The sequence below is a fragment of the Trichomycterus rosablanca genome, chromosome 6, assembly GCF_030014385.1.
Source record: "Trichomycterus rosablanca isolate fTriRos1 chromosome 6, fTriRos1.hap1, whole genome shotgun sequence".
In the NCBI taxonomy this organism is placed as follows: Eukaryota; Metazoa; Chordata; class Actinopteri; order Siluriformes; family Trichomycteridae; genus Trichomycterus; species Trichomycterus rosablanca.
The window spans coordinates 42,247,053-42,261,598 of NC_085993.1; the positions used below are offsets into that span (position 1 = coordinate 42,247,053).

The 14,546-nt window shown below is 42.8% G+C and overlaps 1 protein-coding gene across 14 annotated transcripts in view; it reads right to left on the reverse strand.

Annotated features, from left to right (window-relative positions):
• cadpsb (Ca2+-dependent activator protein for secretion b) overlaps positions 1-14,546 on the reverse strand; it is a 172,671-nt gene that overhangs the window by 80,440 nt on the left and 77,685 nt on the right. For all 14 annotated transcript variants that reach the window (XM_062997880.1, XM_062997877.1, XM_062997875.1 and 11 more), the window contains 2 exons: positions 6,914-6,994; positions 5,018-5,251 (listed from right to left, as the gene is read on the reverse strand). In XM_062997880.1, coding sequence (XP_062853950.1) covers positions 5,018-5,251; positions 6,914-6,994 — 315 coding nt within the window. The remainder of the gene's footprint in view (positions 1-5,017; positions 5,252-6,913; positions 6,995-14,546) is intronic.

Consider the following 14,546-nt stretch of genomic DNA (forward strand, 5'->3'; position numbering starts at 1 on the left):
TGAAAAATAAGCAACCAGCTATTGCACACGTGTCGGAGGGGGCGTGTGTTAGTCACGGCTCTCCTCTGTCAGAAATAGAGCATAGCCAATTAGTCTTCCTCTGCTGGGGATCCCAACTGTGTTAGAGGAGGGTATATTCGCCCACTCCATGCCCCCTTCTTTTTTGCTAATGCATGGGTGGATTAGTTCACAGGGCTCATCCACTTCTGCAGAGCTGCCTCTGTCTGCTAACCAGGGTACTTGCACAGCGTTTGAAGACCCCACCCACTTAGTCTGGTCTTTTCGCACCCAGCAGACTCGATGGCCAGTTCTGTCTGTTTCAGGCACTGCCAACTGTGCCCGCTAGATAGCGCCCAGCCAACTGTTAACAGAGCTGAGATTCGAACCGGGGTGTTCAGAATCTCAGGAATCTCCCTCTGTGCCACCTGGGCGCCTTAAGATCAACATCTTTTAATCATCAGTCAATGCTACCACTCACTCACTCACTCACTTTCTTAACCGCTTATCCAATTAGGGTCGTGGGGGGGGGGGGGGGGGGGGTGAAATGGGCACAAGGCACACAGTAATATCCTGTATGGGGCACCAGTCCATTGCAGGGCAGACACACACATACACACACACATTCACACACCCATTCACCTATAGGGCAATTCACTGTCTCCAATTAACCTGACTGCATGTTTTTGGACTGTGGGAGGACACCGGAGCTCCTGGAGGTAACCCACACAGACACGGGGAGAACATGCAAACTCCGCACAGAAAGGACCCGGACCACCCCACCCGGGGATCAAACCCAGAACCTTTCTTGCTCTGAGGCGACAGTGCTACCCACCGAGCCACCGTGCCGCCTCAATGTTACCAGTTCAACATAATTGTTTTTATTAATGCCGACTGTGCTTATTTTAAAGATCTGAAGCACATCTAAACAATAATAGGGAACAGGGCACCAGTCTATTCCAGGGCTTCACATATTCACACGTTTACTCACACCTTCTGCATGTTTTTGAGAGGTGAGAGGAAACTGGAGCACTAAGGAAAGCTCCTGTGGACAGTTTTCTAAAGCGAGGCTTAAACAGACTCACAGGAAGATGTTTTAAGCAGAGAGGCTGTCAGCTAAACAATAAAAGTGTAAACTAATGTAATTCAAATGAACGTACGCACACACAAACACAAATAGACTGAAATAAAGAGCTCAAACAAGGAATAACTGCTTGGCAGCAACGTTACCAACAAAAGTATGAATTTTCTCCTGGCTGTTCTTACAGGCGCTGAACAATCAAACAATTTGTGTAGCTGGGGGAGATTTTTAGAGACAGATATATAAATACTGCTGTACTAGAACTCAGGGCAGCGCATTGCTGCAGCTAAAGGAGAATGTGACACAGTAACATGTGTCCTTGAAAACTGGGTTCGATCCTTGCCTCCACATATGTTTCTTCTGTATAGCCCCATTTTCCCAACCTTCAAAAACCTGTGTGATGTCCTATGATTAAGGCCCGACCTAATTCACGGACCATGAAGCAAGCCTTTTCCTGCGTAATATGCAATTTGCTGTTAAATTAAATTCAAAATTCTAAGTTTGTGTTTGCACTATGAGGCGTCTTAGCAATCCTACGGCAATTCAGTTAGCAATCGGTAGCAAAATGTCCAAGATGTCGCAGTCTAAAGCAACTAAAAACACGACTCGGAGCCTCACACTGTCAATGGATATTTTAGGTTTACATTCAACCTTTAAGGTAGGCTGTGCTGTGTATTGTAGCTTCCATTTATTCTATCATTCAATTCATGAGTGTTATTTAATGACTGCCATGAAATGTGGCACTTTTCTTTAAAAATCTGTAAAATCTGTGATTTTTGAAAAGGTCTGTAAAATTAAGCACATTTTCCCGTGAATCTAGTAGGGCCGTATCTATGATGGATTGGTACCTTCTTTAGTGTGTCAAGTGTTGGCGCAGAACCCAGCATGACCCCGACCAAGATTAACTGTTTAGTGAAAATAAATGAATGAATTAAGGCTTTATTAAAGATACAGAATAGGCACCCAGGTGGCACAGCAGGATATTCCGCTAGCACACCAGTGCCGAGATTCTGAACTCTTTGGTTAAAAATTTGGCATTGCCACCAGTCGACTGGGCGCCATCTGGCGGGCATAATTGGCAGTGCCTGCAGCAGACACTAATTGGCCACCGTGTCTGCTAGGGCGGTGGGGTGGGGTCTTCAAACACTGTGCGAGGACCCTGATTAGCAGATAGAGGCACCTGTGCAGAGTGCATGGGCGAAAAGAAGGGCTCTGCTAGGACTGTGCACGTGTAGGAGGAGACATGAGCAGCAACATACCCTCCTCGAATGCAATCAGGGATCCCCAGCAGCAGAAGACAAATTGGCTATGCTAAATCAGGAGAAAAATGGGAGAAAATGCATAAATAAATAGAAAGGTACAGAATAAAGTAAGTCAAGGGTTGTTTTATGGTTTCCATTTCTAAATGGAACCACACTTTCTAGAAAAAACATCACTTATGTTGATGCCATTTTGCAACAATTAACAGTTCTTCAAAATCCTAAACGTGCTTTTCAATAACCTTTACCGACTGTTGTGACTAACACACATGAATTCAGAAATTAGAAGGTGTGTCCAAATACTTTTACCCATATAATGTACATGGAGGGCCAACATTGGATAGTTATGAACACAAAATACATCTAAAACTCTTTTTTTTATAATTAAAAGTAGAACTAAAACACTTTATATGTCTGGGGACCTATGATTGGGTCAGGGCCCTTGGAATTGTTCTTGGCTTTTTTCTTATTATGATATCTCCTGCCCAGATGTGGATGCTGTTGTTATTTAACTATCAGCAACATTTTAATTTACCCCTTAAATTTGCATTTAGATTTTATACACTTTTATAATTTTTTTTCCAAATGCATTTTCTCCCCTTTTTCCTCCCAATTTAGCACACTCAATTTTGTCTTCTGCTGCTGAGAGATACCAGATTGCATCCGAGGAGAGCACGTCGCTGTACATGCCTCTTTCGACACGTGCACAGCCCTCCTCTTCTCGCCCATGCATTCTGCACGGGCGTCTCTTCTGCCAATCAGGGTCCTTACACAGTGTATGAAGTCCCACCCACCCACACATAGTCCGGCCCCCACCCTGCAGATACGGTGGCCAATTAGTATCTGCTGCAGGCACTGCCAATTATGCCCGCTAGATGGAGCCCAGCCGACCGGTGGCAACACCGAGTTTCGTACCGGGGAGTTTCGAATCCTAAATGGTGCTTGTTAGATACCAACTAAATCTAAAGTCTAAAGTGGATTTATTTGAGATCTTTACTGATACCATAGATGCAGGGCTCTGTAGAGAGCTTAAATGTTTCTCCCCAGGGACAAACAGAGTTCCCGAATATGTTCATCTGAACCTCTAAACCTCTTTTATAAGCATGTAGAAAGCTTTTAGACAGGCATACTTAGTGGAGAGTGGGGCACATCATAAGCTGTTGTAGTTTAGTTCTACAGCAGATCTGATCTGCACATACTATCAGGTACTGGTACTATGATCTCTGAAACATTTTAAGATTCATTGCGCTACATGGTTCTTTAAAATCCCATAGGATCCTCACTGGTTCTCCTCCACAACATGGTTTAAAAACGAGCCCCTACCGGATCTTCCAGAGGGAAAACTGAAGTGCTAAACGGAACCCTTTTTTATGGCAGGTGAAAAGCTAAACACTCATTGCACTCAGTGCTCACGGCCTGCTCTACTAACATAGTGGAAGGGAATGAGCTATTACATCCATCAACTGCTGCTGCGGTCTGATTTCTTCTTAAGAGCCGATAAAGCAATGCTCACCACAGATACCAATTACAAGCGAAAGGTTATGGCTGGATATATTATGTTTTGACACTTGTATCTAAAATTTCAAAAAAGGTTTTTTTGCATGTTTTTGGACTGTGGGAGGAAACCGCAGCTCCCGGAGGAAACCCACACAGGGAGAACATGCAAACTACGCACAGAAAGGACCCGGACCACCCTGCCTGGGGATCGAACTCAGGACCTTTCTTGCTGTGAGGCGACAGTGCTACCCACCGAGCCACCTTAATGTTACCAGTTCAACATAATTTTTTTATTAATGCCGACTGTGTTTATTTTAAAGATCTAAAGCAGATCTACACAATTATGAGGGACAGGGCACCAGCCTATTCAATATATACCAGTCAATATAAAATACAATAAAACCTGCACTTTATCTTTACTTCTTTGTTGTTTTCTTACACTTCTTAATTGTTGACATACTTGATCTTGGAATATCGTCTCATATGCGCACTTTGATTATGTTTTACTGCAGCGCTCAAGCCGAGCGCTGAACAAAGCGGCTATTCATTGTTAATTAGAAATGAAATAAATAATAATAATAAAAAAAAAAAAAGCTGAACACGTCGAATTTAAGGAAAACGAGTTTAAGGGTGCAGATTTCAAGTTTAGGGGACATCGAGTTACAATGTACCACTGTAATTCTCACTTACTCACTTTCTTAACTGCTTATCCAATTAGGCTCCCCGGGGGGGGGACCCACACAGACACGGGGAGAACATGCAAACTCCACACAGAAAAGACCTGGAGCGCCCCACCTGGGGGTCGAACCCAGGACCTTCTTGCTATGTCTTGCTATGAGGCAACAGTGCTACCCAACACGAACTTGTACCACAGTTCATAGTGGAGCCCATAAATCTGGGGAAAAAAATTTGCCCAATGCCAAAACTACCAGTGCTTTATCCTTCATGTAAAACACAGCCTTTTTAAAAAGCACTCTGTATGCTAATACCAATTTAAACACTAAGCTGCAACAAAATCATACAGTTTTTGATATTTGCCTCATCTGTTTAGTGCAATGAGGTGTATTAATTAACATGAATTAAAAAAAAATTCTCCATATGTTCTCTGCATTTTTTTTATTATCTCTGACAGCTAAATACAGACATGTTGAGCGGGTGATGAAGATATTTTTACAGTGTTTACCTCGAGGGTAAAGGAGAGGACTACATCTGACTTGGACAGCTGGTTCTCATCCTCTTGGCCCATGTCGATGATGGAAGTGTTGTGTCCTCGCTTCAGCTTCTGAAGTTTAAATTCTCCTCCCTTGGACACAGGCATGCTCTCCAGATTTGCCATCAGCTGGTTCACTAATGACTTCAGCTCCTCGATGTACATGGCCTCCATCTCCTTTGATACAAATTTGGGGAACTTGCCCGCCTGTTGTTTATAGAGAATGCAGAGTAAACAGTGAAAGTATAAAAATTTTATAAGCCTCCATGACATGATGGCAATGATAATTTTGGGTGAATTTTATTGTATTCTCTGTGTCAGATTACATCAGTGGTACTGATTCCAGCCCACAAAGAGCCAAAATCTTACCCGACTTCCTACATCATTATACACCGACCGGGCATAACATTATGACAGGTAAAGTAAATAACACTGATTATCTCTTCATCACGGCACCTGTTAGTGGGTGGGATATATTAAGCAGCAAGTGAACATTTTATCCTCAAGGTTGATGTGTTAGAAGCAGGAAAAATGGGCAAGCGTAAGGATTTGAGCGAGTTTGACAAGAGCCAAATTGTGATGGCTATACGACTGGGTCAGAGCATCTCCAAAACTGCAGCACTTGTGGGGTGTTCCCAGTCTGCAGTGGTCAGTATCTATCAAAAGTGGTCCAAGGAAGTAACAGTGCTAAACCAGCGACAGGGTCATGGGCGGCCAAGGCTCATTGATGCATGTGGGAGCGAAGGCTGGCCCGTGTGGTCCGATTCAACAGACGAGCTACTGTAGCTCAAATTACTGAAGAAGTTAATGCTGGTTCTGATAGAAAGGTGTCAGGATACACAGTGCATCACAGTCTGTTGCGTATGGGGCTGCATAGCCGCAGATCAGTCAGGGTGCCCATGCTGACACCTGTACACTGCTGAAAGTGCCAACAATGGGCACGTGAGCATCGGAACTGGATCACAGAGCAATGGAAGAAGGTGGCTGGTCTGATGAATCACGTTTTCTTTTACATCATTTGGATGGCCGGGTGCATGTGCATCGCTTACCTGGGGAACACATGGCCCCAGGATGCACTATGGGAAGAAGGCAAGCTGTGATGCTTTGGGCAATGTTCTGCTAAGAAACCGTATGCATGGTCTGAATTGTTGCAGAATGGTATTCCCTGATGGCTGTGGCCTCTTTCAGCAGGATAATGCGCCCTGCCACAAAGCAAAAATAGTTCAGGAATGGTTTGAGGAGCACAACGAGTTTGAGGTGTTGACTTGGCCTCAAAATTCCCCAGATCTCAATCTGATCTAGCATCTGTGGGATGTGCTGGACAAACAAGTCCGATCCATGGAGGCATCACCTCACAACTTACAGGAGTTAAAGAATCTGCTGATAACATCTTGGTGCCAGATACCACAGCACACCTTCAGGAGTCTAGTGGAGTCCATGTATTGGCGGGTCAGGGCTGTTTTGGCAGCAAAATGGGGACCAACACAATATTAAGAAGGTGATCATAATGTTATGCCTGATCGGTGTATGTAATAGCTTTGTAATTGGTCTGTGGGTAAATTTTTATTCTTAATAGTGGTTCTTGGTTTGTGTGGTGTACAAACTGCTCGATTTTTGAAGATGCATGCAAGCTTAGCAAATCCAACTGGCTGATGTCACCATACCAGTAAAGTACCTTAGAAATACATATAGTCTGGTACAGCTTCATAATCATATCCAGCATAACAGTTTTGTAGCAAAGTAACTACAAGAGCACTGTGTACAACCTTGATTTTTTTTTTAAATAAGTGACTATTTATTGAGTTACTGAGATCAAATGCTCTAACAGGTGTACATAAAGTGTGTAAGTGATCAGAGAATAAAACTTACCCTGGCAATCTGATCAGCCATCTGCAGACGCCCGTCCAACTCCCTCCTGATCTGAGCGGCTTGCTCATCCAGATTATCCAACTATAACAGAAGAACACACACACATCAAACATCTCATGGTTTTAATTTCAGAGCATCAGGGACTCTGAGTTCTTTGTTTGTTGGCAGGATGACTACCTGTCTGTATTTTACTGCTGGTGTTTTGTTCTTCTGGTATCAGGGAGCCCAGCCAGTAAACTGTGGTGGCATTTATCATTCCTGTGTTGTCACAGCACCCCATCCAGGTCTCAAGTTTATCCAGTGGTGGTATGACAGCTTTCTGTTTGAGTTGTACCTTACAGGCTAAGCATTTGAGTTGTACCTTACTGGTGGATTGAGTAGCTGGCACAGTTGAACCCTCTTTTCTGATGCTGTCCCTGTTTACTAGCAATTGTGAGATGTGGTTTTGGTTTGGTTTCATTTTGTGTATTCTCATTTTATTATATATTATTTATGCTGCTGGTAACAGCAAGTCCTGAGATCTAGGGGGTCAAATCCCAGGCTACAGTTGCATGGTGTTACATGAATCTAGTCATTGGATTAATCCACATCAGCACACCCTTAGTGATGGTCCCAAACCTGGATAAATAGCAGTGTTGTGTCAGGAGGGGCATCCGGTGTAAAAACTGCCAAATCAAGTATGTGGATGAGGGATCAGCTGTGGCAACCCCTAATGCCAAGTTCACACTACACGACTTTCCAAGTCGTCAGGTTGCTCTCTTATAATCGGGAGTCTTTCAAGTTGGTGTGGCTTTCACATTACACGACTGATCGGTGATAGGGGGTTTCACACTACACCATCTATCACCAACTGGAATCGCAGGCGAGCTTTTCTGGTCTCCCAAACTATGTTTTGTCACGAAAACAAACGTGAGAAGTGACGAGAGGTTTAATGATACCACGTCCAAAAATGCACGTCAACAATAAGCGAGCAATCAAAGTTTGTGCGCTGATGTGCAGCGTAAAATCAAAGAGAAAAAATAAATGAATAAATGGATTTGGCAACGCGAACAGCAGGGATTGTTCTATAGTGAGTTGGAGGTTAATACATATTTTTTTGCAATGCAACGTTGGTGTTTTGTTTTGTAGAGAACGATAAGGTCAGAAATACTGTAAAACTTGTATGTGTGCTGATGTATTCTGATATAAACTATATTATGCCCCTGTCCCACCTTTTTACAACGCCTCCTCTGCGTTTCCCCTCACACCGTATCTTGCGTTCTCACTGGCTGTTCGACATAGCACTCATTGCCAGTTGGGCGACTCAGATCCAGATATTTGACATGCTAGATATCTTTCTTCGGATCGAGTCGTTGAGTAGTTCACACAACGATTGAGAGCCGAGTTTCGATCGCCGAGCAAACACCGAGTTGCTCCCAAGCAAAAATCGTGTAGTGTGAACTAGGCACAACAAGAGCAGCCAAAAACAATCACTCATTCATACATTCAATTCTTTTCCTTTTTTTATTTGATTTTGTGGCTTTTCAGCTAAAGTGTTCTGCTTTGGTCTTGCACTTGGGTTCATCCTTAAGAAATGCAGGTGCTGGGTTCAACCCGACACCTCTGTTGCAAGTTTGTTTGTTTATTAGGATTTTAACGTCATGTTTTACACTTTGGTTACATTCATGACGGGAGCGGTAGTTACTCATTACACAAGGTTCATCAGTTCACAAGGTTATATCAAACACAGTCCTGGACAATTTAGTATCTCCAATTCACCTCACTTGCATGTCTTTGGACTGTGGGAGGAAACCCACACGGACACGGGGAGAACATGCAAACTCTACACAGAAAGGACCCGGACCGCCCCACCTGGGGATCAAACCCAGGACCTTCTTGCTGTGAGGCGACAGTGCTACCACTTAGCCACCGTGCCGCCCCCTCTGTTGCAAGGCATAACAACCAATTCACAATGCAACTCCCCATAGAACCCAAGTACCTCACTCCCTGAGGCTGTTCAGCACCCACTCCACCAGCCACCACTGGTCGTTTCATCAGCATCTGATTAGTATAATTTTACAGCTCTCTGAAATATTAGATGTGTTAGAAAGTTCAGTATCAGGCTCGGATTTCAGAATAAATTTAGCCCATAAGCAAATGCAAAGAAAGGAAAATGAGATCATAAACCCCCCTGCAGGAAGCCAAATAAGTTCCATCCCACTATTGAGCCTTAATCATTTAGTGTAATGAAACATTCAACAATATCATTTAACACCTTCTGTGCTTGCAGCGCTGTGCACATGTTTAAGCACCCCACAGCCTGGACTCCAAATCCTATTAACGTTCATGAAATTGAGCAATATTTTTAATTCCATCCTGGACATTTCTGTTACTTCCTCCTGACTTAAAACCAAAATACACCCACATATTGTCACTGTTGGGCAGTAATGTGTCACATTAACTCTTACACTTCTTAAGATACTAGCAAGAAGCCTCTCGAGTGGCGCAACGGTAAAACACGCTAGCACACCAGAGCTGGGATTTCAAATACATCGCATCGAATCGAATCTCAGCTCTGCCATCCGGCTGGGCTGGGCGGCTATATGAACAATGATTGGCTGTTGTTCATAGGGTAGGACAAGCCAGATAGGGATTCCTCATAACTGAGCGAATTACGACCTCTGCTGGCTGGTTGATGACGTCTGCACAGAGTCAAGGAATAATGCTGATCAAGGTGTGGCTCTCCGTGCACAAAGCTGATCGGCATATGAACTCGCCTCGTGCAGGTGAAAAGATGCAGTTGGCTACTGCGCACATGTCGGAGGGGGCGTGTGACAGTCTCGCTCTTCTCAGTCGGAGCGGGGGTCAGCTCCAGTATAGAGGAAGCATAATGGGTGAAATCGGGTGAAAAGGGGAGTAAATGCATTAAAAAAATACTAGTAAGAGTATTTTACTATTAATGATTTATTTTTACTAATGTAAATTTGAGACAAATATGTATTTTAACTCTGTTTCATTGGCCATTTATACATGTGATCTTGGGTGTTGTTCTAATAAGGTACAACATTTATTATAAAGGCACCATATAGGACAATGAAAGCGGTTTCAGATTTGGCTGTGTGTTTGAAATAGTCCTCACACAGACAAGCTTCATTGATCTTTTTATCCTGATTCACAACATCATATGTTTAATAATATGCATTACCTTCACGTCAGTGATGTCAGAATCTAAATCAGACAACAAATTGCAAAGCCAGACTGCATCATCATTAACTGGAGACCTGCCAATTTGTTTCTCCTTTCGGCTGCTCCGTATTTAAGAGTCACCACAACAAATCTGGTCCTCATACCAGACTTGGCACAGTGTCCACAGTTTTTATGCTGGATGCACTTTCTGTACCCTTCTATTTTCATTCAGGCTTGAGACCGGCACTGTGAGTGCACCTCCCAATGGCTATTTTGTCTTGGCCACCAGCCATAACATTAAAACCACCTCCTTGTTTCTACACACATTGTCTATTTTATCGGCTTCGCTTACCATAGAGAAGCACTTTGTAGCTCTACAATTACTGACTGTAGTCCATCTGTTTCTCTGCATGCTTTTAGCCCCCTTTCATGCTGTTCTTTAATGGTCAGGACCCCCACAGGATCACCACAGAGTAGGTATTATGTAGGTGGTGGAAGATTCTCAGCACTGCAGTGACAATGACATGGTGGTGGTGTGTTAGTGTGTGTTGTGCTGGTATAAGTGGATCAGACACAACAGCGCTGATGGAGTTTTTAAACACCTCAAACACCTCAAATATATCCAGCCAACAGCGCCCCATGGGCAGCATTCTGTGACCACTGATGAAGGTCTAGAAGATGACCAACTCAAACAGCAGCAACAGATGAGCGATCGTCTCTGACTTTACATCTACAAGGTGGACCAACTAGGTAGGAGTGTCTATAAGAGTGGACAGTGAGTGGACACAGTATTTAAAAACTGATCCACTCACACCAGCACAACACACACTAACACACCACCACCATGTCATTGTCACTGCAGTGCTGAGAATGATCCACCACCTAAATAATAACTGCTCTGTGGTGGTCCTGTGGGGGTCCTGACCATTGAAGAACAGAGTGAAAACATACTAAAAAAGTATGTAGAGAAACAGAAGGACTACAGTCAGTAATTGTAGAACTACAAGGTGCTTCTATATGGAAAGTGGAGCTGATAAAATAGACAGTGAGTGTAGAAACAAGGAGGTGGTTTTAATGTAATGGCTGATCAGTGTATATATATATATATATCCTCCCTGATTGAGGAGAACGAGACTGACACACGCCCCCTCCGACACGTGTGCAGTAGCCGACTGCATCTTTTCACCTGCACGAGGCAAGTTCATATGCGGACCAGCTTTGTGTACGAAGAGCCACACCCTAAACAATGCATTATTCCTCAACTCTTGTGCAGGCACCATCAATCAGCCAGCAGATGTCGCAATTGCACCAGTCATGAGGTCCCTATATGGCTGCCATCCTGTATGACCAACAGCCAATCATTATTCATGTAGTCGCCAGTCCTGCCGGATGGCAGAGCTGAGTTTTGAACCGAGGAGTTTGAAATGTCAGTTCTGGTGTGCTAGTGTCTTTTACTACTGCGCCACCCAAGTGCCAACAGCTGAGATACTTTACTGCTGTGCCACCAAGCACCCCAAACTGGGGACAAACTGGCAATAAGGAGGTAACAAATAAAAACTGATCTTAACCACCATCTGACAAACTTATATTTATTAGCTCTTCTCTGGAGCTACTATTCACTTTTTTTTGTACCATGTATAACATAAGCAACCAATTTTTACATTTAACGTTTTTATTTATCAAATAATAATGATCCCACAATATTTTTTACATTACCAATTACAAGTTTTGGGATTAATACACTTCTTTACTTATAAGCAACAGTTTATAACTGTGTGTACATGTATAAAAAGCTTATATAAATATGGAGTTAAGCAAAATAAAGAAGTGTGTGTATGTGTGTATGCACTTCCTTAGTGAGTCTATGTGCCTGTCCTGTAATATTTAGCACATCCCTCCCACCCGCTTAGCCATCACTTCCTGTCCATGTCACTTCCCCGCCTCCACCCACGCTGAATCCTAGGGCTGCAGCACCACGGCAACCCTTGCTGTGGCAACTGTCACCGTGGAGTGGGATATCCCATCACCGGGGGCAGAACACAATCACGTCCCCAGAGCCCCCCACTGTGGTCGGCTCTCCCAGGGCTGTGCTCTGATTACTCTTGGAACCCTGAGTGTTGGTTTATGTGTAGCTTGTGCTCCACTGAAGAAAAAGACGGGCTGTCAGTGAGGAGGCGGATGAGCTCGGTTAAACGTGAAATTTAACCTACTGAGCTAAAAGAAAGCTCGGCTTGTAACATACATTAGGTAAAGATTCTGGGTATCAAACACAGCTTATGGTCTTGCTTTAAATTAGACTTTTTAGACTTTAGAAAAAGAGAGAAAATGCATAAATACATAGAAAATAAAAGACAAGGCTCTGTGACTATCAGGGAAAGCTGGTTCCTAAACCCCTTACACTACATGTGTGGTCATGACTTCAAAAACAAGACTTGTCTACATCTAGTAGCTAGAGGAACTAGATACAGTCAAGCCGGAAAGTCTGCACACCCCCTTCACCTTCTCCACATTTTATTACATTACAGACTCATTCTATAACAGATTGAGTTCTTTTTCCCACCACAAAATTCTACACAAAATAGCCCACAATGACAAAATGAAAGCAGGTTTTTAGACATTTGTGCTAATTTACTTAAAAATTAAAATGTAAAATGTTTTTAGATGTGGCAGTAGTAGACGATTTTTTATAATGCTAGAAGCTTAAGTAGATCAGTGTGTTTTAATTTCTGAATGGCTGTTGCGGGTGAATTGTAGATCAGTGGCACATGTTAATTATGCCATCAAGTGTGAGTGGCAATAAACAACACTTGTCATGTAATGTGAATTCATATATATTGTCTGGCCCTTTAAGAATGTTAAGTGTACAATGCTAGGGTATAGGGAGCGAGTGTGTAGGGAAGAGATTAGAAAATGATAGTCTCCGGCTGTGCTATGTTGTTCTGTGTTTGCACATTGAATTATTTTACAGCACTCTGTTGGAACGTATCTTCGTTTGTTATTCGTTTTACACACAAACAATGGCCTTATTTTTACATTAAGCAAGAGTATCGGATTGGATTACACATTTTTTTTTCCTTTCGATATCCGAGCCAGTGATTTGGGCCAATATCGGACCGATACCGAGTATCGGATCGGTGCCAGCCCTAGTACAGATATGTAACCCCTAAATAAACCATTTTTGTCAGTAAAATAAAATTGCACATTTTCTAAATTATTAGCGATTGTGTGTAGATGTTTGAGGCAAAAAAAGAACTCGATCTATTACAGAATGACGTAATAAAACATGAAGAAGGTGAAAGGGGTGTGCAGACGTTCCGGCTTGACTGTACAGAGTAAGTTGTGTTATATCTTTACAAGAGATATTACTATGTAGTAATTTAATTATAATGTTACCAAATAGTCAATTTTTGCAATGACCTTTTACTACCATGTTTCTAGACAGTGAAGTGAAAACGTGCTACCTGCAATTGAGCAAAAGATTTAATCATCATACATACAAAACAAGCTCTACTTTCTCACTTCTCTTGGCCTGACACAGTTTAGTTTGCAGTCTGTCATGATTCCCTGTTCGCCCCTGGTTGTGACAGGTGGTCTGTACTGCAGCAGCGTGGCAGGATGAAGTTCTCCAGCACTGCTTGTCTCTGACTACAGTCTCTGACTGTAGTGAACCTGAAGGAGCTGTCACTAGTCTTTCCCATTTCACTGACTGTGCATTTGTTGCCATGAAGATAAGCCATGAACAATAAACACTGCCATGGTTTGTCTTTACGTACACTGACATAGATGTAATACTTTACTACTACAGTGATGATTTCAGGGACTCAGGAATCTCTGCCACATTCTAATCAGTGTTTCAGAAACATTTCCATTTTCAGTTCCTGCTGCAGCAAAGGTACTTTTCTGCAAATCGAGAACGACTGAGATGAAGATTAACTAAAAAACACTACTAACTGAGCAGACCGAGCTTTACAGAATGACCCAGAATTGCACCCAAGCTAGTCTCATCCAATACTTGAGTCTCCTCTATTATTTGGTGGTCTAAAAGAGTTATATCTAGCATGTGCTTTATTAATATGTTCAGACATATAGGGTGTGTTCGAAAACCTAGTGCACTCTCTACATAGACAGCATTTTACGTCATCCTACGCACGCTCCCGAGAAGTAGGCTGTTCAAAATCCTAGATGCCTTAATATGCTCACTAGGTATCTTAAAATTATAAGTATTTTGACTCAGCGGACTTTGCCTTAGTGGTGGAAGCAATCCCAGCATTCAGTGCGGCACAACTTTTCTCACAGAAAAATAAAAAACATGGCAGACGGTGCAGAGAAACAAACGGAGTTATTTTCAAATGTAAATAAATGATTATTGATTTTTAATTTGTATAAACTTGCACAAGTGTTTTAATTGGCAAATTTGGGCTTGTCAGCGAATTTATCCATTTTCGGTACATGGAGGGAGATGTTAGTT